The 25,142-nt window shown below is 47.4% G+C and overlaps 2 protein-coding genes across 3 annotated transcripts in view; one reads left to right on the top strand and one right to left on the bottom strand.

Moving 5' to 3' along the window:
* COL4A6 (collagen type IV alpha 6 chain) overlaps nucleotides 1–13,129 on the top strand; it is an 88,803-nt gene extending 75,674 nt beyond the window's left edge. For both annotated transcript variants that reach the window (XM_063416882.1, XM_063416883.1), the window contains 18 exons: nucleotides 1,437–1,607; nucleotides 2,247–2,390; nucleotides 2,623–2,748; nucleotides 3,063–3,244; nucleotides 3,508–3,571; nucleotides 4,067–4,141; nucleotides 4,463–4,570; nucleotides 5,279–5,386; nucleotides 5,770–5,841; nucleotides 6,934–7,059; nucleotides 7,360–7,476; nucleotides 7,652–7,813; nucleotides 8,661–8,759; nucleotides 9,025–9,171; nucleotides 9,543–9,659; nucleotides 10,286–10,477; nucleotides 10,672–10,958; nucleotides 11,546–13,129. In XM_063416882.1, coding sequence (XP_063272952.1) covers nucleotides 1,437–1,607; nucleotides 2,247–2,390; nucleotides 2,623–2,748; nucleotides 3,063–3,244; nucleotides 3,508–3,571; nucleotides 4,067–4,141; nucleotides 4,463–4,570; nucleotides 5,279–5,386; nucleotides 5,770–5,841; nucleotides 6,934–7,059; nucleotides 7,360–7,476; nucleotides 7,652–7,813; nucleotides 8,661–8,759; nucleotides 9,025–9,171; nucleotides 9,543–9,659; nucleotides 10,286–10,477; nucleotides 10,672–10,958; nucleotides 11,546–11,806 — 2,558 coding nt within the window. In that variant the 3' untranslated portion in view covers nucleotides 11,807–13,129. The remainder of the gene's footprint in view (nucleotides 1–1,436; nucleotides 1,608–2,246; nucleotides 2,391–2,622; nucleotides 2,749–3,062; nucleotides 3,245–3,507; nucleotides 3,572–4,066; nucleotides 4,142–4,462; nucleotides 4,571–5,278; nucleotides 5,387–5,769; nucleotides 5,842–6,933; nucleotides 7,060–7,359; nucleotides 7,477–7,651; nucleotides 7,814–8,660; nucleotides 8,760–9,024; nucleotides 9,172–9,542; nucleotides 9,660–10,285; nucleotides 10,478–10,671; nucleotides 10,959–11,545) is intronic.
* Nucleotides 13,130–13,198: 69 nt separating this feature from the next.
* Nucleotides 13,199–25,073, bottom strand: ATG4A (autophagy related 4A cysteine peptidase). The gene is made up of 13 exons (XM_063416887.1): nucleotides 24,933–25,073; nucleotides 23,415–23,525; nucleotides 22,984–23,055; nucleotides 22,117–22,215; nucleotides 21,515–21,616; nucleotides 20,949–21,021; nucleotides 19,083–19,162; nucleotides 17,540–17,727; nucleotides 17,360–17,438; nucleotides 16,298–16,443; nucleotides 15,678–15,734; nucleotides 14,734–14,845; nucleotides 13,199–14,479 (listed from the first exon to the last, which is right to left on the bottom strand). Exons 1-13 carry the CDS (start codon nucleotides 24,940–24,942, stop codon nucleotides 14,415–14,417), a joined length of 1,194 nt encoding a protein of 397 aa, XP_063272957.1. The 5' UTR covers nucleotides 24,943–25,073; the 3' UTR covers nucleotides 13,199–14,414.
* Nucleotides 25,074–25,142: the final 69 nt, after the last annotated feature.

The raw sequence follows: 25,142 nt of genomic DNA, 5'->3' as shown, positions 1-25,142 counted from the left end.
ATTGTCTGTTTTTTCCTTCACCATGTTTCTATTCCATTTATCATCAACTCTCCATTTCTGATGTCACACTGTTTGGTTATGGGTTCTTCACATAGGCTGTCAAGGTGAGAAAATGCAGTGTAGCATAAAAGCTCATGGACTAACAGCTTTTAATGCTACAAGAATTGCATTGACCATAGGTGATACCCCTTATCATTGCTAATCAAAGCAGAAGGCAAAGAACCATTCTAATGAGAATGCTCAGACAGTAACAAAGTCCCAAACCTATAAGGAAATCATTAATATGCAGAGATTATAAGTGTGTGTGTTTTCTTTGTCTTCTTAAATAAGACAGCTCTTCCATCTGCTTTAAAAACATCTGGGTTGTAGAATAAAGCCCTGAATATAACAGAGCTTCAATCTTTACTGCTACTGCTGCAAGTGCAATTTTTCAGAAGCCACCTGAGTTTTCCTTCTCTTCATTCCTTTGGATCTGAGCATTCCGTTTCCAATGGTTTGAGCCTTTGTTTAAAACTGTAAACCATTACAAAGCTTCAGCTAGAAACATTTAGAGGCAAAACAGTGCCCGTGGTATTGGTTTTGTGACAGCACAGTCAGCTTGTTCCCGTGGTGAGCAATTGGCTCTTGAGGAGCACAGTTCAACCACCAAGGTGAAGAGAGAACCTGTGAGCATCAGCCTGTCCAGCTGGCTGATCTCTGGCTGGCCCAGAGTGTGGGGCAGGGAGCAGGAGCATCAGCCTGTCCAGCTGATCGATCTCTGGCTGGCCCAGAGGACGGGGCAGGGAGCAGGAGCATCAGCCTGTCCATCTGATCAATCTCTGGCTGGCCCAGAGGACGGGGCAGGGAGCAGGAGCATCAGCCTGTCCATCTGGCTGATCTCTGGCTGGCCCAGAGGACGGGGCAGGGAGCAGGAGCATCAGCCTGTCCAGCTGGCTGATCTCTGGCTGGCCCAGAGGATGGGGCAGGGAGCAGGAGCATCAGCCTGTCCATCTGATCAATCTCTGGCTGGCCCAGAGGACGGGGCAGGGAGCAGGAGCATCAGCCTGTCCATCTGGCTGATCTCTGGCTGGCCCAGAGGATGGGGCAGGGAGCAGGAGCTGCATTGATGCTCTCCCCACTCTGCCTGGGCTGCTCTGGAGTGAAGGTAAGGCTGTGCACTGCAGGGCAGAGCCTGGTGCTCAGACATGGACACTCCATAAGGGGTCTCACCCTCGCCAGTTGTGTAGTGATTAGGCAGTAACCCTCCTGTAGGTATTTTATTGTTAGATGACTAATGCTTCTGCAGTTCTGAGCTTCGTGCCTTCTAGTAGGCTGCATGTGCCATAAGGTCCATTTGTCATTAAAAACAACGCTGTGTTTGAAGAGCTGGGAAGTGCCACAGATTGTCCTGGCTGTGTGCAGTGTCCTCTGCTGAGATCTTTCTTGCATTCATTCAGGACCTCCTGGAGCCAAAGGCGTGGCTGGGGATGTAGGACCACAGGGCCCTGCTGGTATGAAAGGCTTCCCAGGTCTTGATGGAGCTCCAGGATCTCCTGGGGAAAGAGGATTCCTAGGCCCACCTGGGCCTTTTGGTCAAGATGGACATCCAGGTTTCTCTGGGCCCAAAGGTGGGTGTTTCAGTCTGGAGATTGCTGTGTCCACAGAAAAAATAACCTTGCTGGTACTGACTTCAGGCCCAGCTTGCTGGAAGGGAATGAATCCCCAATTAGTGTTTGTTTTGCTGCTGAGTTACAAATTTAATTATCAAATAATGTTCATAAGGAAATCTATCTTAAAGGTCTTATGTTTTTGTGGACAAAGGATTGTGTGAATCAAAACAGAATGACAAGAACATTGAAGAAATGAACAGTGAATAAAATTTATAGAAAGAGGGGAGAAAATCGAGCACAGATCAAATGGGAAGTAAAAATTTACAAACTGTGTGATGCTTAAGCACAAGTACAGTAGTTGGTTTCCTGGAGAATAACACAAAGCAGTAGAGCTGTGGAACTGCAGGTTGTTCTTTTGGAAACTGGTTGTGTTTGATCTCCACTGGAAGCAGGACCAGGCTCTCAAAGGTGAACTGAGAAGTGCTGGTGGAAAGGATTGGGAGTGGAGAGCTGTGACAGCAGTGACAGTGCTGTGCCTGTGCCATGTGCTTGTTCAAGTACCTGGATTTGGGGACATCCAGGCAGCCTCTACCTGCCTGCAGTGCACCAGGAGAGCCTTTATTTATTCCCTTTTTATTTCTCAACATTCCTATGCAGGTGAGAAGGGGTCTTCTGGCCTGCTTGGTTTCCCTGGCATGCCAGGACTGCCTGGTGTCCCTGGGGTGAACGGGCTTAAAGGAACTCCTGGCACAGCTGGAGGAAAAGGAGGTCCAGGAGCTGTGGGACTTCAAGGTCAAAAAGGTGAGGAGCAGCTGAATGGCCTTTGCTGGCTGTGCAGCAGAGGGGCTTGGGAGGCACTGCTGAGGTGTCTGTGTCTGGTGTCATTCTTCTAAATATTGCAGTCTTCTGTTTTTCAATACTTTGGCCTGTTTACCAAAGGTTACAAACAAATTCACATCAGGAGACGTGGAAGTTCTGTTTTTCTCTGCTAGATTATTTCACAAGAAGATTTCCTGACTTCTTATTTCCTCAGGTGACAGAGGTGATATAGGTCCTCCAGGTCTTCCTGTTCTTGGGACTTCAGAACAGGCACTGCAAATCAAAGGAGACAAAGGAGATCCTGGATTAGCTGGACTTGGAGGATTCCCAGGCCCTAGAGGTATTCCACAGCATTGCAGTTTATTGCCAGGATCAGTTGTTCAGTGCCTGGGCTTGTCTGGGGAGCAGGGCCTGTCCTTTTGGCAGTGCCTGCAGTGTCACTGTTCTCTGTTCTGCCATTCCCAATCCAGCAGGACTTGCATATGGCAGTTGTGAATTTTGAGAACACATTTTGAGATTTCCTTTGAAGGTCTGTTCTGTAGATTTAATGCCATCCCTCTTCCTCTTTGGGGGAGTTTGGGGTAACAAGCCAGCTGACCCAAATGAGCTGGATGTCTGTTATTGAATGGAATTCCACTCTTCTGTGTTCCCCAGGTGGTAAAGGAATGCCAGGAGGCCGTGGCCAGCCTGGTGTCCCTGGCCCAGCTGGGTCACCAAGCAAAGAGAGAGGCCCTCATGGTGACCCAGGCTTCCCTGGTCCCCCTGGAGCCCCTGGCCTGCCAGGACAGAAGGGTGCACATGGTATCATGGGATTTCCAGGAATGCCAGGAGAGAGGGTAAACACCTTCTTAACTATCCTCTTCTTCCCTGGGTGCTCTTTGGAAAACCCTCATTGGTTTTCTAATTGGTACTTCTGAAGCACAGCAGCAGAAGCTGGCAGGATTTGTCCTAACCCAGATTGTTTTTGTTTGGCTCATACTATTAAATGACATTTTACATAGTATTTCTTCCTTTGTGTTCTGTTATTCCACATGACCCAAGCTTGGAACTACAAGAATAAAAAGCAAATATTAATTTTGGTTGGGTTGGTTTCTTTCAGGGTTCAGATGGCACCACAGGAGCACTCGGATTCCCAGGACCTATTGGCCTTCCTGGTCCAAAGGGTAAAACACCTTTCACAGTGCACACGGTCTTTAATTATACACATTAATATAATTAATTATAATATTAATGAGACAAAGGAATAAGTAGCATTCTGGAAGTGTCCATTGCTCTCCAGTGACTGGCTCCAAGCCTCCCTATCCTCCTGTGAGAGGCTTTGTTCAGACAGGACCCATCCCAAGCCTAAACACTAAAAACTCTGGAGGTTTGGCCCCAGCACTGTGTGCAGCCTGGACAGTGCAGGAGGGACCTTTTCTCTCATCCCCTCGTGTCACACTGCAGGGTGCTGTGGAATCACCTGGAAATGTCTGTCTGGAGCATTTGCATGAGTGCATCTGCATCCATTGATGGCTATAAGCACTTTCAGACTCGGGTGCATCATTTGCTGTTTTCTGTTTGCACCATGAATTTGAAATATAGCAAGGTCTGTTTTCTTGAGCAAGCCCTGGAAGTTGATGTCCAGTCAATGACAGGATGGCCTTTCCTCTCTTTTCCAGGTGAACAGGGAGAGTCTCTTGGTGTTCCTGGCATTGCTGGACCAAAAGGAGACAGAGGAGACCCAGGGTTTCCAGGTACAGTAGGCCTTGATTGCTCACTTCAATAATACAAAATTCTAAGAGACTAAACAGACTGGAATTCCAAACTTGGGGGTTTTTTTAATCCTGAAAGTGAGATTTGAAGAGTCTGCAGTCCAGGGGGGCACAAAGTGGATGATCATGAACACATTTGAGACCAGTCCTGTTCTAGTGCTGGGCTCACTTCACTTCTTGAGGAGGCAGCAGTGACCTTGCACTGGTATTTGGGAGTCCAGGGCTGAGCAAAAACCCCAGCACACCATTTCTCACCCTCCTCGTGCCTTCCTCCAGCTGCACTTGTGTGTTTTTATCCTTTAGGAGAGAGAGGGAGAGAAGGAGCCAAGGGTGAACCGGGCTACCCAGGAACCACGGGGGTGAATGGAGCCAAAGGCAGCCCAGGAGATCTTGGCCCAGAAGGACCAGCAGGTACTGGGCTGAGCCCCCAGGTTCTGCAGCTCACCTTGTGACTGTGACAGCCTCACCTCGATGCTTCCTCAGCCCTGCTGGGCCTGTCTCAGCTGGGGCTTGAACAAGAAAACGGGAATTTTCTTTGGCAATAGTGTAAGGTGTCACCTTGTCCTGCTGGTCAAATGTGGTGACTCCTGCAACACTAAACCCCAAAGGGATCCCATAAACAAATAGGGAAGGTCTCAGGTAGATACGAGCAGTAGCAGCCTCCTCACAGCTCTTTCATTGCAACATTTTTGTCTCTTCCCTCTCTAGAGCCAAACCTACCCAGAAGAATGGCTACAAGTGTCTTTGGGCTGTGGGGTAATTAGCAGGTAGATTCCCAAATACTTATCAAGGTCAAAGGCTGGAGAACAGTGAAAGTTGTTATTGAAATGTTTTATTTGAAAATCAGCTTAATTATTTGGGGTGGGAACTGTTCATGTGTTACTTAGTGGATGATGAAGAATGTCACTGCTATGATTAAAAAAAAACCATCAAAGAATAGTTTGATAAATGTGATGCTAATGGTGGCATGAGGAAAGGTTTGGATCTGATTTTGCTTTATTTCAATAGTAATTTATTCACCCATCTTATGAGTTAAGTGCAGGAGCAGAAGCTGTAAGATGGAGCCATTTCAGCCTGGACATGCTGTGCAGTACAGGAATATTTTTCTTTTGCTTTTAGGAGTCCCTGGAAATGCTGGGCTGAGAGGAGCCCCTGGCCCACCAGGACCCCCGGGACAGCCAGGATCTGTGGGATTCCCTGGAGCTCGTGGAGCAGCAGGACCTAAAGGTGTGAGTGCAGCCTGCCCAGGGAAGGAGAAGCTGGGTCAGAGAAGCAGAGTTTGGGCCAAGGTCTCAGGCAGGCAGCGTGTGCTGGGCCAGCTGTGCCTGGGGAAGAAGAGCTCCCTCCTGGCAAGGCTGTGCAGGCAGCAGCTGCCAGGGGCGAGCAGAGGAATGCCTGGAAAGGGAGGGGCTCTCCCTTGGTTTGAATCTCTCGTGGGTGTTCATGGAGAGGGAAATGGGGAGAGTTTGTGTGGAGGAAGATTTTACACCTTTACATCCTGAGCTCCCCTGTGTGTCAGGTTTCTCTGGTGTTGTGTTCTCTGAGCCACCCCATGCATTTCCAGGTTGTTTCCCTGTTTGCTCACGGGTGTGTTCCCACTGTCTCCTCAGGCTTCCATGGATTTCCAGGTCTGAATGGTCTCAATGGTTTGCCAGGCACAAAAGGCTCTCCTGGAACACCAGGTGAGGGAAACGTGCAGTGGAAGTGTCACAGACAGGGAAATGCATGACTGCTCTGCCACGAGAACAATCTCCCACAAAATTCCCCTTTTTCACCCAGTTCTGGCCTTAATTATGACCTGAAGAAAACCTCAGGATACTGAATATGCACGAACTAATTCTTCTTCAGTGCCATGCAGCCTGTGGAGCTGAAGAGGCTTTTCTGGTGATGGTTCTCCTTGGATTCCTGAAGGGCTGTGTCACTTCTGGAAAACTCATGGAACGAGATCTTAAACTCTTTCTAATTGATGTTTGATTTGAGCAGGGCAGCACCAAATGCTTGCTTGGAATTGGATTTAGCAATGAAAGGTTTCTGTACTGCTTTTCAGAGCCCTCCATTATATGGAGCTCAAGGAAGACATCAATAAAATCAGAAGCTGATTTCTTTGATTTGTTTCCAAATTCTGCTTTTAGGGAGCTTTTGCTGGACTTTTTTGGTTTTGAGTCATATGAAATGGAATGTGGTTCTGTGTTGCAAACAGGGTTTTGCTAAAGTGAAGAAGTGAAGAAAAGACCTGACCAAAAAGAATTGTTTAGTTACAGTCACGTTGTAAATTAGCACCTAAAATTTGTGGCAGCTGTTTCATGCATGAAAATGGACAGACTTCACATGTACAACCCAAACAATACCTGTGTTTTCTTTCTTTAAAACCTTATCAGAAGGCAATGATTTGCAGCATATAGATCCTCCACAGTTTTCCTGAGAGAGCTGCTCTTCCCAGAGTGGCTTTAATGAATAACAAGGTTATTTAAAGAGCAGAAGCTGGAGTGTGGTGTGTCCTCGTGTCACAGGACTGCTCCCATTCTTGTGCAAGAGCTTGTGGGGAGACCAGAACAGTCCTCTGCTTTTCCCTCAGCATCTCACAGATTGTTTAAATTCGCCCTGCACAACCAGAGTAGCATGTGAGGCACCAAACCACCAATTCCAGCTGCTCTACTGAGAACAGCAGACACAGTACTAAATATTTAAAATCACCACTCATTTTGTGTAATAATTTGACTGCTATTAGGCAATTTGAATAGGCTCTCTTACCTTTGTTACCCATGTTTAATTAGGTCTGAGTGAGGCTGGGCTGAAAGGACCTGCAGGTCTCCCAGGCACAAAGGGTGAGGAAGGCTCTCCAGGCTTGGGAAGAGGAGCTGCAGGATTCCCTGGACCAAAGGGCTCAGCAGGAGACATAGGTAAATTCTGATTTATTGCAGCTGAGATTGGTGGCTTGCAGGGTCAGCAGAGCTACCAAAGACAATTCCTGAAGCCTCAAAGGAAGCTTGACAGGTAAATCTGTATTTTGAGGAATGGTTGCACAGTTCTGAAAGTATCTATATCTCTCCTGAACAGCACAAGATGTATTCCTTCCCCCCCTGTAGTGAGATGTCTTTATTCTCCTCAGTATAAATGCTCCCCAGCCACTGCTTCTGTCCATGTCTGTGCAGATCCAGGAAAACCTTTGGTTGTCCCTCACTTTGTGTTTCTTACTCCAGGTCCCCCTGGTCCTGTGGGACTGCCTGGCCTGCCAGGAACACCTGGAGTTTCTGTTCCATCCGATATCCGTGGGAGGCCTGGAGATGCTGGTGTTCCAGGCACTGATGGCAGCTCAGGTGTGTGCTTTGGAGGCTTTGGAAGCTTTGGAAGCTTTGGAAGCTTTGGAAGCTTTGGCACCCTCTGAGGACCTCACAGCCTTTCAGAGAGGCTGTCTCCAGTCTTTCCCCAGACAGACAGGAGTGCTGGGGATAGCCTCACCAATACTTTGCCAATTCCCTCTGCTGTCTCTAGGTTTTCCAGGACCTCCAGGACCACGAGGGCCCCCCGGCCCAGCCTCTGACCAGGGGGACACAGGCACTGCAGGTTTCCCTGGTGTCCCTGGCCTGCGAGGCCTGAAGGGTGACGTGGGGCCCCCTGGTGCAGTTGGACTCCCTGGAGCATCTGGATTCAAAGGTGATCTTGCCTTGGCAGGGCCTGGGGGTGGTGTGGCAGCTCTCACCTTGGCAGCAGGGAGGGCTGTTGGGTGGTTACTGCAGCCTCCTCATTCAGGTGGAGCAGCTGAATTTGATGTCTCAGGGTTTCCTGTTGGCTCCTGCAGATTTTACCTACTGACTCCAAAAGCAGCAAAGTGGGGCCAGCTCCAGGGGCCCTTGAATGTATCCCTAATTATTTTTTCCTCTTATTTTTGGTTTTTTTCTGAGTAGATGGTGCCCACCTGCAGTGTTGCTGTGCTTGTTGACCACATTTGCTCACTTGTGCTCTCTGGGCAAGGACTGGAGCTGCTGTTTGCTCCCCCTGTGTGCTCAGAGGCATTAGGGTGGTGGATTTGGGTCTCCACAGGAGGCTAAGAGGATTGTAGGAGTTCAGAGGTGTTCTGGGCTATGGCAGGGAGTGTCTGATCTCTCTTTGGTCTGTACCAAAGGAAGCCAAAGGGACTCCAGAGCCAGGTTTGAGAGCTCAAATCCAGGGCAGATGGAGATGAACACTGGCAGATGAACACTGCCTGCTGTCCTTCTGTGCCCTGCACAGAGATGGGTCTCAAACAGGGATGTGAACTCCCCAAACCCTGTCCCTGCCTCACCCGAGGAAGGGGAGGAGCACTGTCAATAAAGCACAGTTGGGCAGCAGTGCAAATTCTCATTTTGAGGCTCTGCAGCCGTTGTGGATGTGGAATTGGGCACAGACTGCCCTGGGGGTTGTGCTCCCTCCATCTCAGAGCTCCAGTGCTGCTGCTGCCATCAGTGAGAGCCACAGCTGTGGGTCAGAATTCCAGCCTAGCCTTAGCTCTGTGTCTTTGCAGGTGCAAGAGGTGAGCCTGGCCTAATGGGGATGCCAGGCAAGGATGGGCCTCCAGGGGATCCTGGTTATGCTGGGCTGAAAGGTGAAATGGGCCATCGAGGTGAGTGCTGGGGGATTAAAAAACTCTTATTTATTGCTGGTTTGGGCTGGGGATGACTTCAGAGCTCCCTTCATGGGCTTATTTGGGAGACTCTTGATTTCTTAGAGACTGAAATAAATTAGAAAGATTTTGATATTTTACAAGATACTCAGTGCTGATACACAAAGGTGGTCTTAATTTCACATTTTTCTCCTTGGTGTCAAGATTAGCATCAAATCTGTGTGGGTTTTGTGGGGTACTTACAGATCCTTTGCCCCATGTGCAGGTCCCCCTGGCAGACCAGGGGCTCCAGGAATAACCCCCCAGCCAGAAGAAGTCACAGCCCCTGCAGGATTGCCTGGCCTGCCAGGAATTGATGGAGTTCCTGGCTTTGATGGAGATCCTGGATTCCATGGCCCAGCTGGAAAACCAGGTAAAAAAACCACTCAGATCACCAGAATGCTGCTCTTCTGGAAGAAAATCACTGCTTTATCAAATACATTAGGAATGTTTAGAGGGTTTTTAATTAAGGAAAGAATCCCATTAAAATGCATACAAATATAATTATACAAATATAATTCTGCATTTTTAACTGTGTGTGGTACTCAGCAGCACCTCTCAGTCCTTTTACAGACACCCAGACCAGGTGGAGTCTCCTTTGGAGGGGCTGTTTATGGGCACAGCTGGTGAAGGGTGGGCTCTTGGCGTGGCTGCTGGCATCCTCTTTCCTTCTGGAATGTGATTGCAGGAGTCAAGGCAATGGTAGGAGGAAATAATGATACCAATAATTGTATTTTATTTCAGGCCCAAAAGGTTTGCCAGGAAGGTCTGGTTTGAAGGGACGTGATGGCTTACCTGGAACTCCTGGCTCACCTGGGGATCCAGGGCTTTCAGGTGCCCCAGGACCACAGGGATTTGAAGGTAATTTTATGATTTGGGGAGCACAGATCGAAAAGAAGCAAACAGTAGAATTGTGTTTCCTTACATCTATTGTGTTTTGTATCTGCAATGAAGGAAATTTAATCTTCAGTGAGGAAAGTTCTGTCACGTGTCCTTGTCGATGTCACTGCTGGTGTTTCTGTAGGTGCAATTCTAAACACCTCTTGGTTTTAATGTTTTGTGGATGTGGGGATCATCCTGAAGATTAGAAGAGTGATGTGGTACTCACAGTGACCACAGCTGTGAGGCTTGGACAGCACAGCAAAGGCACAGTGAGAAAGAGGAGGAATAGCACCAAGAAGAGTGACACAGCAAGAATGAATGAGTTAGGGTTTGGTTGGTGCTTTAGCTCCTCAGAACTGCTGTACTGTGAGAAATACCTTACACACAGGCACAGAGCTGTTGGGCAAAGAAAGAAAACCAAAAGAGGAAGGGAATGTGTGGGTGGTGCTGTGAAATGACTGCTTTTGGAGCTGCTAAGTCTAACAATTCACACAACACCACACAGCTTGGGCTGCTCATGTACAGGACTGCCCTGAGCAGTGGCAGAGGGGTGCAGAGCCAGCTGATCCCACCCCGTGCACGAGCAGCTCCCCTGTGTCTCGCAGGCGTGGCGGGGAAGCCGGGCTCCCCCGGCGTGCCGGGGATGCCCGCGCGCAGCGTGGGCGTTGGCTACACCCTGGTGAAGCACAGCCAGTCCGAGCAGGTGCCCCCCTGCCCCGTGGGCATGAGCAAACTCTGGGATGGCTACAGCCTGCTGTACGTGGAGGGGCAGGAGAAGGCCCACAACCAGGACCTCGGTGAGTTGGCGGTTACATTTAAAGTTATATTTAAAAGGGAATCCTCCCTGGCAGTGCTGAGGGCTGCAGTGGAGGTGGTGGCAGATCTGCACTGGGAGCAGCGTCACTCGTGCCATCCTCACCACTAAATCTTGGTGTCTATGACCTGGAGTGTTTGGAGATGCTTGCTATGACCACCCCTGCGATTTTTCCAGGTTTTGCTGGCTCGTGTTTGCCTCGCTTCAGCACCATGCCTTTTATTTACTGCAACATCAACGAGGTGTGCTACTACGCCAGCCGCAATGACAAGTCCTACTGGCTGTCCACCACTGCCCCCATCCCCATGATGCCCGTGGACAGCCTGCAGATCCCGCAGTACATCAGCAGGTGCTCCGTGTGCGAGGCCCCTTCCCAGGCCGTGGCTGTGCACAGCCAGGACATCACCATCCCACAGTGTCCCCTGGGCTGGCGCAGCCTGTGGATAGGATACTCCTTCCTCATGGTAAGTGCAAAGGCAGCCTTAAACATCTCATCTCCTCTCTGATCAGTCACTGTGTTACTGTGAGTTACTTACAGGAGCCTGGAACCCTGGCTTTTCTTGCCTCAGTGCATTTCCTCATCAGCTGAGCTGCTGTAGCTCTGGGTTTGTTCTGTTCAGCTCCTTCCCTGATCACTTTTGGTGGTAACGCTGCTGCTGAAGTTCTGTACTGCCACAGATGTTTGTTCTTCAAACCTTTCAATGTGGGAACAGAATTAAGCTACAGTATTGACTTAATCCTCTTTCTCGGTGGGAAGTTTTCCATTGCACTCTCCTAAAAGCTTATTAGTGTAAGATTCTTAGAAAAACATGATGTCAGCATTAATACTTCCAAACTTTCCCAGCTGTCAAGTGAAGAGCTGGGTTTCCATTATTCCATTATTCCATGTTCAGTGTAAGTACGTTCCTTTGCTTTTTGCCTTCTAGCCCTGCCTGCAGAGACAGCCACACATGGGCAGGGTGTAATTCTGGCCGCCTGTTTCACTCCTCTTAGCAGTGCCCCCAGGTGAGTCCCCTGTTCCCGAGCTCACCCACTGCCACCTCTGTTCCAGCACACGGCGGCCGGGGCGGAGGGCGGCGGCCAGTCCCTGGTGTCACCCGGGTCGTGCCTGGAGGATTTCAGAGCCACTCCCTTCATCGAGTGCAACGGCGCCCGCGGGACGTGCCACTACTTCGCCAACAAGTTCAGCTTCTGGCTGAGCACGGTGGAGCAGCAGCAGCAGTTCCTCAGCGCCCCTCCCTCCGAGACGCTGAAGGCGGGGCAGCTCCGCACCCGCGTCAGCCGCTGCCAGGTGTGCATGAAGAACCTGTAGGGACAGGAGGGCAGCCAGGGGGGCGAGCTCTGCACCCCGGCTTAGACATCACGGACTGGAGAGGGGAGATCCACAAACCTGCTCTGTGTGTGTTTGATGGGTGAACAGAGAGCCAGAACTCTGCAACAATCAAGTTTCAAGGCCAGGAGTTTGTGGTTTGTGCACAGAGGAGGGAAAGATCAGTGTTCTGAAGCCCTTTTTTAAGTGAAACATGGTGCTGTTTTTACTTCAATTTTTTTTTCCCCTCCTTTATGGCTACCTCAGAAAGTCTCAGTGAGTTCCTTGCTCAGACTGAAGAGCAGCTGACACCTCGTACCCCTCCTGTGTCCGAGGCACATCCAGAGCCTGCCAAAGCCGGGCTCAATTAGTGACTCTGCAAACAGTGTTTGGTGCCAGGGAGTGCAGACTCCTCCTCCTGTGAAACACAGAACTAGCTAAAATTAATCAGAATGTGCTGGGTGACTCGGAAATAATATGCACTAATGGTTGAGAATGGATTTTCTTAGAAAAATTGAAAAATGAATGTGTTGCTTTGCTTATTACACAGATGGAATATTCTTTCCTCCAGTGACAGGTAACCAGTTCTAATCCAGACTGATATCCACAGCTGGCCCTAAAGAGCTATACCAATAAAAAAAACGCAGTTTTTCATGTGAAGATAAATCCAAACCACCTCTACCACTTTTCATTGCTTTCCATTGAAATATATTCCAGGTCTGTCAGCTTCGAGCTCTGTGCTTCTCTCCTTGCAGCCACACTTTATTAGCCAACATTTTATCACTGTGAACATAAATTTCCTTTCTGAGGCAGCTTTGGCACACTTATTTTGTAATTATTCGAGCTGTGTGTGTTTGGAAAGTAGAGCCTTTACACACAAAGCTTGTGCAGATACAGGAGTAAGCAGGTATGGGATGCACATTTTTTACTCCTGCAGTCACCATGTGTTGTACACTGCTTCCTCTGGCCTTCATTGCTGTTAGCTTAAAAAAATGTATCTCTGCTTATGCACTGTTAACTTTCCTTCAGGGTAATTAAAGAGAAGTGCCACTCACTGGATTTTCCTTGTATGTTTTAAGGGAAACCCATGCCAAAGGTATGCTTGTACCTCTAATGAATTCATTCAGTGGGACCAGAGTTATTGCCATTAACCTCTCTGGAGTGAAGCCTGTGAAATCCTTGACATTCTAGGACATTTCAAACGAGTGCCTTTGAAATGCTTTGTTTAAAAACACCTAAACCTGTGCAGCTGATCATGAAGAAAATGCTATTTTTCCTACATATACAATTTCCATTCCATGGCTAATAAACATTGAAGGCAGACAAGCTGAAGTGTGCCCAGGTCATGACTGTTTTCTTGGAGATCACCCTGTGCAGAAGTGAGAGCAGACAGCATTCAGGATTTCTCTACGTGGTCATTTATTACTGAAGGTGAAAGTGTGGCTCATGTCCATTACACTGCCGTGCCAAAAGGATCAGAGTGGGATTGTCTGACAGCAAAAAGGAACTGTAGAATGAATGAAAAGATCTTTGCCTTTATTCTGAGCTGGTTTTCTTATAGCTGCTACAGAGATACTCCTAAGAAACAAAACTGCACCGGCTCTTCTGACAAACCTGGAGAATTAAGGCACTTTTACCAAAACAGATTTCAAAAGGCAACAAGTCAAAACCCAACAATTAAGTAATTTGCATATGCCTATATATTAAGTTTTAAGATAACCTGGGTTATATTTCGTTCACACAAACAAATTAACAAAATATAGCAGCATACAACCTATGAAAAGCTTAAGAAATTTATTAGATGCACAGATAAAGTGCAGTAACAGAGATACTTGTGTAAATCTTTTTTTAAAATAAATAAGGTACAATTAAACCACCTTTGACTCGCTTTAGGTCCAAAAGAAAAGTCAGCCTAAGTTTTAACGATTGAACTTTAAGGTCAAGGTGAAATATATCATAACTCTAACAGTGGTTGTGATCTGTCTCAGCCATTTGAGGCTCCTGTTCCTCCTGAGGTCTCCCAGGAACAGGAAGGCCACTGCAAACAGATCCGGTAGACAAAGTTCCTTTCACAGAAACATTTTTGTCATAAAGTGTGGTTGCTCAAATACATGTTAAAATATTTAACAAGGAAACGATTTTCTCCCGATCCAGTTGATCTTTTAAACAAGACAATGCATTTTTTCTGTGATGCAGCCCACGGGAAGGAACAGAAGTAAACATCTTCCTTTACTGAAGACTGTTTTGCTTTAAGAACTAAACTATTGCATTATAGGAGAGCAAGAAATACCCATTTTGTGTTATCCTTTTCTCCAAACATACAGCCCACTGACAGACTTATTTTTGCCTTAATCTCAGAGGTCCATTTGTCTTCAAGAAAGACACATATTAAAAAGAGGTTCCCTTTCAGGGTCTTAGAATAAAATGTTTCACTGCCCTTCCATCTGGGGAAGCTCTTTGAGAGAAGGAACTGTCCCTGTTGGAGTTTGGATGTCTGTGCTCTGTTATCCATGATTTCAGGCACTTTTGGGCTAACATGGCTGTGTAATTTAAGTCAATGCAATAACATTAGCAATATGTTCAATACTCAGAAGGGTCACCACAGTTTCCTTCATACACTCAGGATTTCAAATTCTTCTTCCAATTCAAATAGCTTGTCAGTAGATTCAATGAGTTCTGGAAAAGAAATTAGAATGTAAAGACATGCCACTAAAAAACCCTCAAAACCTCCCCCCGTCTTGTGAAATGCTGCCTTTGAAATGAAATATTTCCAAAGATTTAAGAACATATTGTGCTAACACTCATAAACTGGGCATGGGCAGTTTGGATAACTGATCCTCTGAAGAGTAAAGCTCCAAACCCTGCAGTGCCTGCTTGAACAGCCCCGTTATTCCCCTGTGGTGGTCCCTGCTGCCCTTGTGGGACCACACCTGCTCCTGTGGTTGTCACTTCTGGCTTGCTTGGAGGGATGAAGGGAGGCCAGTGGGGTGGGTGCTTCTGCACCAGCTCAAACATCCGCAGGCTCTGCTGCTTCAGGATCTCCTGAGGACACAACACAAACCAAAAGCTGTCTGCTTAATTAAAAACATTTTAATACTGTGTATCTATCAAAGAACAAAGGCTGTAAGCTCCTGTGATTTCAGGTACCTGCCATCACACATCACTGCTTCACACATCTCTGGTACTGCCCTGCTTGCAAACACAGCTGGAAGATGGATCTCAAACTCCCCTACAAGTTATCAGTGCATTATAATGAGCTTTGATATCCTACATCTATAATTTTGTTTATGTGGAGCTAACAGATACCAAGAACACACTTCTGCCCTTTAAAGGTAAATTACTTGCTTGGACCTCTCTGTTCCAGTTTTCTGTGGATCAGTGGGGACAAAAGACAGATTATCTACTCAAAAAAATCCAACAGATTTTGGAAGATAGGTTTTGATCAGGAGAAACGAGTTATTATTGAAGCAGAATCTCACTGCTGTCAGGTGAGCTACATCATATCCTCCACTTCAGTTATTTACAAACTGCTTTCTTTATTTTTTTTCAAATAAATGCTTTTGGTTGGTGGCACTTCATATTCACATTCCTGCTGCTTAATATTCCAACTGCTTGCCGTGTTTCTCAGTGAACGACTTGGGGATGAGCCACCAGGACAGAACTGCTGAGAGAAGACAAAGGGAGGAGGAGGTTTGTGCCTCCTCTCATTGCCAGGGCTCAGGGCTGCAAAATGCTGAACAAGCTCCACCAGCACTGTCAGCCCTCCCTGGTCATTAGTGCCACCTTCAATTTGCAGGCAGAAAATCTCCATTAACCCAAAAAAACCCCAGGATCTGTGATTTCATACAGAGCAAACAGAAGACAGTGGTATTACCTTTTGTACAAGACTACACCAGTTATCAAAATCACATTCTTCTTTGCAAAAGAAGCCCTAAGGAAAGAACACACACAGTGATATTTTCACATACAGTGTGTCAGTGAGCAGAGGTGCTGTGGTGTCTGTGGAGGGGTTTTATCTCAAGGGACAATCACCAGAACCCAGCCAGAGGACACTGGCACGAGATCAGCCTCAATCCCTTCACCACAGTGTTCCTGTGACCTGTCCTGGATGACTCCTACAACTAATTCCACTTGAAGATTTGCAGATTAATTAAACAAGCTAAAGTAAGTATCTTGAGAGCAACCAATGCACAGATGACAGTGATGGAATAAAACAAGGAAACCTGATCCAGTTCCTTGCTTTGACTTTCAAATTACTTCTTGAAAAAGGTCTTTATTTCCCAGGAAAGAAACTGAATTGGCTCCCCAGGATACAAACAGTTAAAATGAATGTATCCTATGCAATTAATATTAACTACAATGTCTTGAATTTTAGATTGCAGAAGAGTGCTCTGTGATCTTGATGTGATCAAGGAAACATGCTGCTGCCCTTACCAATACACAGAGGTATTGCTTTGAATAAAGAACACACATTTATTATCTTCTAACACCTACTAAAGCTACTGAAGGGTCCAAATTCATGATCTTCATTCTGTGTGGGGCTTGCTGGCAGTGGAAGCTCTCATCATCGACTGTGCCATTTTCTTCTGAATCTACAAAGCTCTGGGTGGTGTGAGGGTCCAGGTAGATCAGCTCATTGCCTGGAGGGGCAAAATCCACATGGTGATGACAAGAAAGAGGCAGCAACAAACACTTATTCCATCCAGATTTATAAAATATAAATTGATTATCAGCACAGTCTGTATCTCAACTCTCTAGCCAGGGAGTCTTTCAGGGAACTGGCCAGCCAGGCACAACAGTGTCCCACAGGGCATTTAGGATCATTGTCACTGTGACCTTTCAGGGCAGATTTTTGGGTGTTTTTTCTACCTTTGTCACGTACTTTCCTTTATCTGCATGAGTTCCAGTGCAGTTTTTAAAAATCTCAATCGTGGTAATCCCTAACATTCCTCAGATCAAAGATACAGGACAAATGCAATCTGTAATCCCATTAGGCATTCACCCAGAAACTGAACAAGTAACTCTCACTAAAACAGCTCAGGTTTTACAAAAGAAAGAACAAAATGTCCAAGAAGTTACAGATCAGACCAGGGTGAAATATGAAAGACTGAACCTAGGATCAACTATTGCATTAATTAATAAAGGAAGACATGGAAAAAGGTGAAGGACATACTGCTTTGAGGAAAAATTGAAAAATATGAGACAATAATTTAAGAAAGCCAGGAAGCAAAAGAATAAAACAAGACACTCTGAACTAGAAAGTATTAATGATTAGAAATTTTCAGTATTTAAGCAGCAGTGATATCTGACACTTGTTGAATGCTATCAACTTTTCTTAGTGTCTTGTTCTTGCTTACATCATTCCACATTTTTATGTCAAGCTTTGCTGCTCCTTTTCTGTTCCTTTAAGGATGTTCTCATACTGTTCCTGAAGTCTGAGGTATGTTTCTTCTTCTCCATTCTCATGCTTAAAATGCTTACTACTGCCCCTTCCCAAAGAAAATCCTTTCTCTTTCAGGCATAGGGATATTTGGAGTAAGTTTCCTTCTTCCTTACCTAAAAATCCTATAAAATAATAGGCATTATTGGGTTTCCCTCCTAATGCTCCCAAAGACTGTGGCATCTTAAAGCATTCCTAGGAGTCCAAAGAGAGAAAAATTAACTTGATTTGTTTACTGATGTAACAGACACCTGAACTTTTGCACACACACCAGAAGCCCCTGGAGAATCCCTTACCTTGAAGGCGTCGATGTAGACAGGGTTGATGTGGTTGATCCCCAGTCGCAGGGGGATGATGAGCAGGAGGGGTTTCCAGCCCGGGCACCTCCCTGCTGTGCTCCTGTGGTGGGCAGGGGCGCTCCAGGGCAGGTGGGCACTGCCGTGGGCACCGCCGCTGCCCGGGGCAGGGCACCAGCACATCTTCTCTGGGGAGAGAAGAGACATCTGTGAAGCACATCTGCCTGTCCACCATGAATTAAACTGATTTTCAGACAGCTTTACAGAGCTCCTGCACAGAGCACATCTTCCTCTCCACCATGAATTAAACTGATTTTCAGACAGCTCTATAGAGCAACACAGAGCACATCTTCCTCTCCACAATGAATTACATTGCTTTTTCAGACAGCTTTACAGAGCTCCTGCACAGAGCACACCTTCCTCTCCATCATGAATTAAACTGATTTTCAGACAGCTTTACAGAGCTCCTGCACAGAGCACACCTTCCTCTCCATCATGAATTACATTGCTTTTCCACACAGCTCTATAGAGCTCCTGCACAGAGCACACCTTCCTCTCCATCATGAATTAAATTGCTTTTTCACACAGCTTTACAGAGCTCCTGCACAGAGCACATCTTCCTCTCCATCATGAATTAAATTGCTTTTCCCCATAGCTTTACAGAGCTCCTGCTTTGAGACAAAAGGAGCAGGGCATGGAAATCCTGACTACGTAGCAGAATTCTGGCAGCCAGAGTATGTGCTGCACGTTAGTGAGACGTGAGAAAAAGGAGGGGATGAAGGTTTAAGGCTGAAGTTACATTTACTACTGGCAGTATTAAGCTGTCAAGCTTTGCCTGGGAGTTGACAAAGCAGAGAGGAAGCATTAGAAATTCTTCAGGGAGCTCTCAACTTCCAGTGATGTAGACATAAAATAAGCAGAAGTGGGGACTAAAGTAGAACCAGGCTGTGGGTAAATACCACCTGTAAACCCACCCTTCTTACAACTGCAAATGGGCCACGCGTTGCTGAAGGATCTGCCCCTCATTTCCCTTTTGCCTGACAAAAGCAAATTGCGGGCAAACTCTGTATTACAAGCAATTTTCTGTATTTTTACATATTGCAACTTCATTCTGTTGCTGGAGTGGGAGTTCAGGTAGCACAGACCCAACTCCACCTTCTCATCCACATGGTATGTAAGCGGTCACCAAAAATGCCTCACTGTTCTGTGCTAACTTCACTTCTGGAAACCCCAAACCTGAGTATCCATTTCCTTTATTCCTTTTCTTACCCTGGGCACAAATAGGGATGGTCCCAAGATTTTGCTCATACTTAGATACAATCAGGAGAGTGAAGTCAAATCAAAAATTATTACCAAGGAAATAATCACAGAATTATTAAATCACTTAGGGCGGAAAAGATCTTCAACGTCATCAAATCCAACCACTACCCAAATGCTCCCAAAGTAGTTTGTCCAAACAATTAAATTTGCCATGAGCTTGAGCTGCTCTTTAATATCTGCTGAGACATTAAAGCAGTCCTGTAAAAACCCCTGTTTCACTTACTGATGTCCTCGATGACCACTGTATTGTCCATGGACACATAAACTGCTAACGAATTCCATTCATCAAATAAAGCAAGCTTCCTAGAAAACACAGAGGCAACAATTAATAAAAGCTTACTACGACCATGAGGGTAGCTTTTAACTCGGGACAGTTAAATGGTTCTTGAGTAAAAAAGTCATTTATTTGGAAAAAAAACTGTTGGGTTTTTTTAAGTCTCCATGTAATAAAAAGGTAACTTTTAGTGTTTAACATATTTGGAAAAAAATAATAATGAGTGTTCCAGCAAAAGCACACACACTATACCATGTGAGAACTGTTTTGAACTTTTGCCACATGCAGGGGGAGTAACAGCTCAACCACATAATTAGGTTCATTACTTTTTATTGCAATTAACAGATTCCGCTGTGGGATTCTGCCCACGGTGCCTGACATCATGTAGAGAACAAAAATATTCCTATGCCAGTTTTTCACATTACTCTGTGCTTAAGAAGTTCCACTAAACTCAGTGGAACTATTTCAGGTTGTTAAAAGCCAGAGCAGCTCAAGACTTTGGCACCCAAAACTTAGGGGGGGTGGCATAAGAGCACACAGGTGTCTGTCCCCAGGTGTGACACCCAGAACCCCAGGGAAGGCAGTCTGGGGCTGCACAGGCAGGGCTGGCTGGCTGAAACGAGCCTGAAAAACTGGTGAGTGAAGAATCTGTAAGGGAAAGGAGCTGCAGGGCAGGACACCCTCAGCTCCTTTCTCTCTGCAGAAGGTGCCTGTCCCAGCACACAGCCCCAGGAGCTGCAGGGCAGGACACCCTCAGCTCCTTTCTCTCTGCAGAAGGTGCCTGTCCCAGCACACAGCCCCAGGAGCTGCAGGGCAGGACACCCTCAGCTCCTTTCCCTCTGCAGAAGGTGCCTGTCCCAGCACACAGCCCCAGGAGCTGCAGGACACCCTCAGCTCCTTTCCTTTCTCCCTGCAGAAGGTGTCTGTCCCAGCACACAGCCCCAGGAGCTGCAGGACACCCTCAGCTCCTTTCCTTTCTCCCTGCAGAAGGTGTCTGTCCTAGCACACAGCCCCCAGGAGCTGCAGGACACCCTCAGCTCCTTTCCCTCTGCAGAAGGTGCCTGTCCCAGCACACAGCCCCAGGAGCTGCAGGGCAGGACACCCTCAGCTCCTTTCTCTCTGCAGAAGGTGCCTGTCCCAGCAAACAGCCCCAGGAGCTGCAGGACACCCTCAGCTCCTTTCCTTTCTCCCTGCAGAAGGTGCCTGTCCCAGCAAACAGCCCCAGGAGCTGCAGGGCAGGACACCCTCAGCTCCTTTCTCCCTGCAGAAGGTGCCTGTCCCAGCAAACAGCCCCAGGAGCTGCAGGGCAGAACACCTTCAGCTCCTTTCCCTCTGCAGAAGGTGCCTGTCCCAGCACACAGCCCCAGGAGCTGCAGGGCAGGACACCCTCAGCTCCTTTCCCTCTGCAGAAGGTGCCTGTCCCACAAACAGCCCCCAGGAGCTGCAGGACACCCTCAGCTCCTTTCTCTCTGCAGAAGGTGCCTGTCCCAGCACACAGCCCCAGGAGCTGCAGGGCAGGACACCCTCAGCTCCTTTCCTTTCTCCCTGCAGAAGGTGCCTGTCCCAGCAAACAGCCCCAGGAGCTGCAGGACACCCTCAGCTCCTTTCCCTCTGCAGAAGGTGCCTGTCCCAGCACACAGCCCCAGGAGCTGCAGGGCAGGACACCTTCAGCTCCTTTCCTTTCTCTCTGCAGAAGGTGTCTGTCCCAGCACACAGCCCCCAGGAGCTGCAGCCCAGCCCCAGCTGAAATCATCCCCAGGAGCTCCCTGGCTTTCCCCACAGCCCTGAGCCCCCCGAGCAGGGCTCAGCACTCACTTCAGCACTTGGGCAACTGTGTTTGGTCCGAACCACTCTCCAATGGATTTCCCCTCTCCGACGCCCATCTGAGCTGTGTTAGGAAGGAAAAACACACACAGAGGCTGTCACAGTCACTGCTAGCATCTTCACAAACATCCCAGAGCAAATGCAAACTGTATTTAGCAACAATTATCTCCTCAATCCATGCTCCTAGCAAAACTTAATGACTGCAGTTCCCTTACAGAAAGTTCCTGAACTGGAAGGACAATTACAAATATGTCCTTACTTATAAATTACAGCAATATGTTTTATGACTATTTTAATATTATCAACTCTGCAACCCAAAACTTGCACACTTTATCAAGAGCTAGTTTGTAGAATACAGATTTAAGTCTTAGTGAATAATATTTCTGAATTATTATACTTTGTACCTACTTGCATACATTTTTATTTATATATAAATATATACACTCTTCATATATGTCTTCATAATCACCTTTTAAAAAATTAACTTATTTCAAATGAGAAAGTTTCAACAGCGTAGGAATTTCAGTAGACAAAAGGAAGTTGATGTGTGTTCTTACCCATTTGGTGGATGGAATAACAGCAATCTTTTCTATCCAGAAAGCACCGTAAGATTCTGTGATATTCTTCTGGTTGTTTTTTGTGTTTTTCCCATTGCCAATCTTACAGGAGAAAAGTTGTACAGATTAAAAAATAATGTTTTCATTGTACTGGTCAAAATTCTAGATGGCAGAAAGCTATACAATGAGATCTTAAGAGACAATCCATCTCTAATATTTACATTTTATTTAGAGATCCTAGAAGTCACACCTTGTCATTTATTATCAATCACCATCACATGCTATTGTGTGAAAATTGAGAAACTCAAATAACAGGGCCAAATGCAAGTATATCCTGAGTATTGGACACTTGGGGTATTCCTCAAAAAGATTTATAGAATAACAGCAGTGAGATTCCTTATTTGTCCTTCCTCTGGTTTTGTTTCTCTGCTTCAGGCTGACAGGATTTTGCCCCATCAGACAAGAACAGCTCACTAGTAACTTTATCAGGGCATCACAGAAAGTTTCATCAATAAATTTGGGGTTTATGCTTTATGGAAAACGACAACACAAATGAAACAGCCTCCAAATAACACCAAAGTTGCCTCAGCAGCAGTACTCACCCCTTCCTAAGTGTCTGCAGATCAGTGCCTGGGCCAGCATCATCTGCCCACACCTCAGCATGCATCCCCAGCCCGCGTCAGACGAGGGGCCCGTCCCTCCTGCAACGGAGCAGCTGGGTCAGCACAGCCCTGCAGGGCCCTGGGACCCCCACAGCCAAAATTCCAACAGCCATGGGCTCTGCAGGGCCCTGGGACCCCCACAGCCAAAATTCCAACAGCCCTGGGCTCTGCAGGGCCCTGGGGACGCCCACAGCCAAAATTCCAACAGCCACAGGCTCTGCAGGGCCCTGGGGACCCTCACAGCCAAAATTCCAACAGCCACGGGCTCTGCAGGGCCCTGGGGACCCTCACAGCCAAAATTCCAACAGCCATGGGCTCTGAACGGCCCTGGGACCCCCACAGCCAAAATTCCAACAGCCCTGGGCTCTGCACGGCCCTGGGGACCCCCACAGCCAAAATTCCAACAGCCATGGGCTCTGCAGGGCCCTGGGGACCCCCACAGCCAAACTGTGACAGCTCTGCAGGGCCCTGGGGACCCCCACAGCCAAAATTCCAACAGCTCTGCACAGAGCCCAGCTCCTGAGAGCCTCCCAGCCAAACTTTTAACATCTGTCAAACAGGCTGAAGGCACTGAGCCAGCTCCCTTCTCTCCACAGTGCTGGTGTCACTTCACTGCTTGCCCCACAAACGTGAAGATTTGATTATATACAGGTACAAGCTAACACTGATAGCTTTACTCTTTTGTTTGCATACACAGTTAAATTATGATCAAAACGTTCTGGCACTGTAAAAATAACTTTTCAGTCCCCAACACCATCACTCATGGTGCTAATCCATAGGCAGGCAGCTGGAATGCTGCATACTCACCAATAGGTGAAAACTTCCTTCTGTACGTAAACCAGAGACGAGCACTTACATCCAACAATAACTTAGACTTGTCTGGAACAATTTCAAGAGAAAACAAATTATTACAACAGACTCAAAACTGAAAAATTCAAATTTTTCCTATACAGTCAATATATAGAGTGCATGAAGGCTCCTGTTAGCTTTTACAAACAAGACTCTTAATACTTGTAACATTTTCAGCAGTTCAAACACAGCTTTTGCAGACTGCTAATTAAAGTTAACTTATTAAGGATGAAATAATTATTAGCCAATGAAGTTTTACAAAGTGTTTGGAATGACTATGCCCAGCCTGAATAAAACAGCTCTGGAGAACTCTGTAAAAGAGTTCTGTGAAAGAACTGGTAAAGCAGGTTAAGAAATTCTACTTGCAGATAATTTATTTCTAAAGATACCTGTGTTTAAGTGGTGTTGCCTTCCTAAAATCCACACTGGCTCATCAGTTTCTGGAAATTCTTCTAAGTAGTCTGACAAAATAGTGATCTGGTTTTCATACCTGGATAAAACTGAACAGGAATACACAAAATTCAAACTCCATTTTATCCCCTTGTTCTTTTATGCACAACTTGGAGCTCTCAAACTGCAGCAAGTCGCAGCAAGTCTCTGCAGCCTCTGGGGCTTCTGAGCACTGCTGCTTTCAGTTTTCTCCCTCAAAAGCTGTTCTGACACCAAAATAGCCAATGCCTTGGTTTTTATTTAGATCCTCAGTGTGTGCTGAGAGAACACCTTGATTATAAGCCAGTGACAAAAGTTCAGGGTGACCGCAGTGAGGATGAGATTTGATTCAAGATAATGAGGAAAAGAAAAAAAAATTTAGGCATCATAGCTTGATCTGAAATGTAGAAAAAATACAAATCAGAGTGATTATGGCCTCATGCTTAATGGGAAGGGTATGAAAAGTGTTAGCAAGATTGGCCTTTACTTTCCCAACCGGAGATTTGAAACATTTCAGGGAAAAAAAATAGATGTATTGATGTCATTATTCAATACCACATCTATTTAGTGAAGAATAATAAATGATAATTAATACCACCAAAAGCAGACAGTCCAACCATTTACTAGATCATTAAAATGGTGAGTTCTGGAAGAGTAAAACAACCCTTCAAGTGTACAAATTACTGTAAAATCATTTATTTTAGATAACAATCTTAAGGTATATACTGCTAAAAAATCCGAAGTTAAAAACGAAAGCAAACACTTTACTCTTCAAGTAAATGCACATAGATCTAGTACAAAGAATGAACAAACAGCAGGTAAATATACACATATAAAGTAAGATTCCAGTTAAAGAAATACACATTCCAGCAACCAAAAGGGAGCTGCACCCCCTTTGTCTGGAGCCCCGGCATTCCCCGTCCCCGCAGGCAGCGCCTGAACGCCGGGACAGGCTCCTCCAGGGCTGTCAGCTCAGCACAACAAGCACCGTGCCCTGCCTTCTCCCTCAGAAAAGCCGCTCACTGCACTTCCAGAGCGAATTATCTATTTTTCAGTCCAAAGACTTAAGACGCTCTCGACCCCCGGAATCCAACCGGAGGCACCTGCGCCCCCTCCGCGGCCACCCCTCCCGCCCGCTGCCGCACGGCTCCTCGGACCCACCGCCAGGGTTTCCTCTCCCTTCCCGGGTCTCCCTCCCGTCCCCGCCGGGCTGCGGCGCCTCCCGGAGCGGGGCTGGCACACCCGGCTCGGGCCCCCCAGGCTCCGGCCGAGCCCCCGAGCCCCCAGCCCCGGCCCCAGGAGAGGCCGCGGGACCCCGAGCGCCAGGCGACCCCTCAGGGCGGATCGCACCGCGCCGCCCCCCCGCCCCTCAGCCCGCGGGCGCCTCCCGCCGCCGCCGGCCCTGCGGGATCCCCGGCGCCCCGGCCTGGCCCCTCAGCGCCGCCGCGCCAGCCGTGCCCGCGCCCCGCGCCCCTCACCGGCCTCCATCCTCCCGCTGTCACCATCCTCCTCCCCTCGCCCCGACACGGAGGCACAACACGGCCGCGCCGCGGGGCGCCCTGGGAGCTGCAGTCCCGCCGCCCGCCGGGAGCGCACCGCCCCCGCGCCCGCGGGACTACAAACCCCAGCAGCCCCCGCGGCCCGGGCGGCCCGCGGAGCAGGCGGGCGGGCGCGATTGGCCGGGCCGG

The sequence above is a fragment of the Prinia subflava genome, chromosome 20, assembly GCF_021018805.1.
Source record: "Prinia subflava isolate CZ2003 ecotype Zambia chromosome 20, Cam_Psub_1.2, whole genome shotgun sequence".
NCBI classification, from domain to species: Eukaryota; Metazoa; Chordata; class Aves; order Passeriformes; family Cisticolidae; genus Prinia; species Prinia subflava.
The sequence above is the reverse complement of the archived record's forward strand: the minus strand, read 5'-3'. Positions and strand labels throughout refer to the sequence as shown.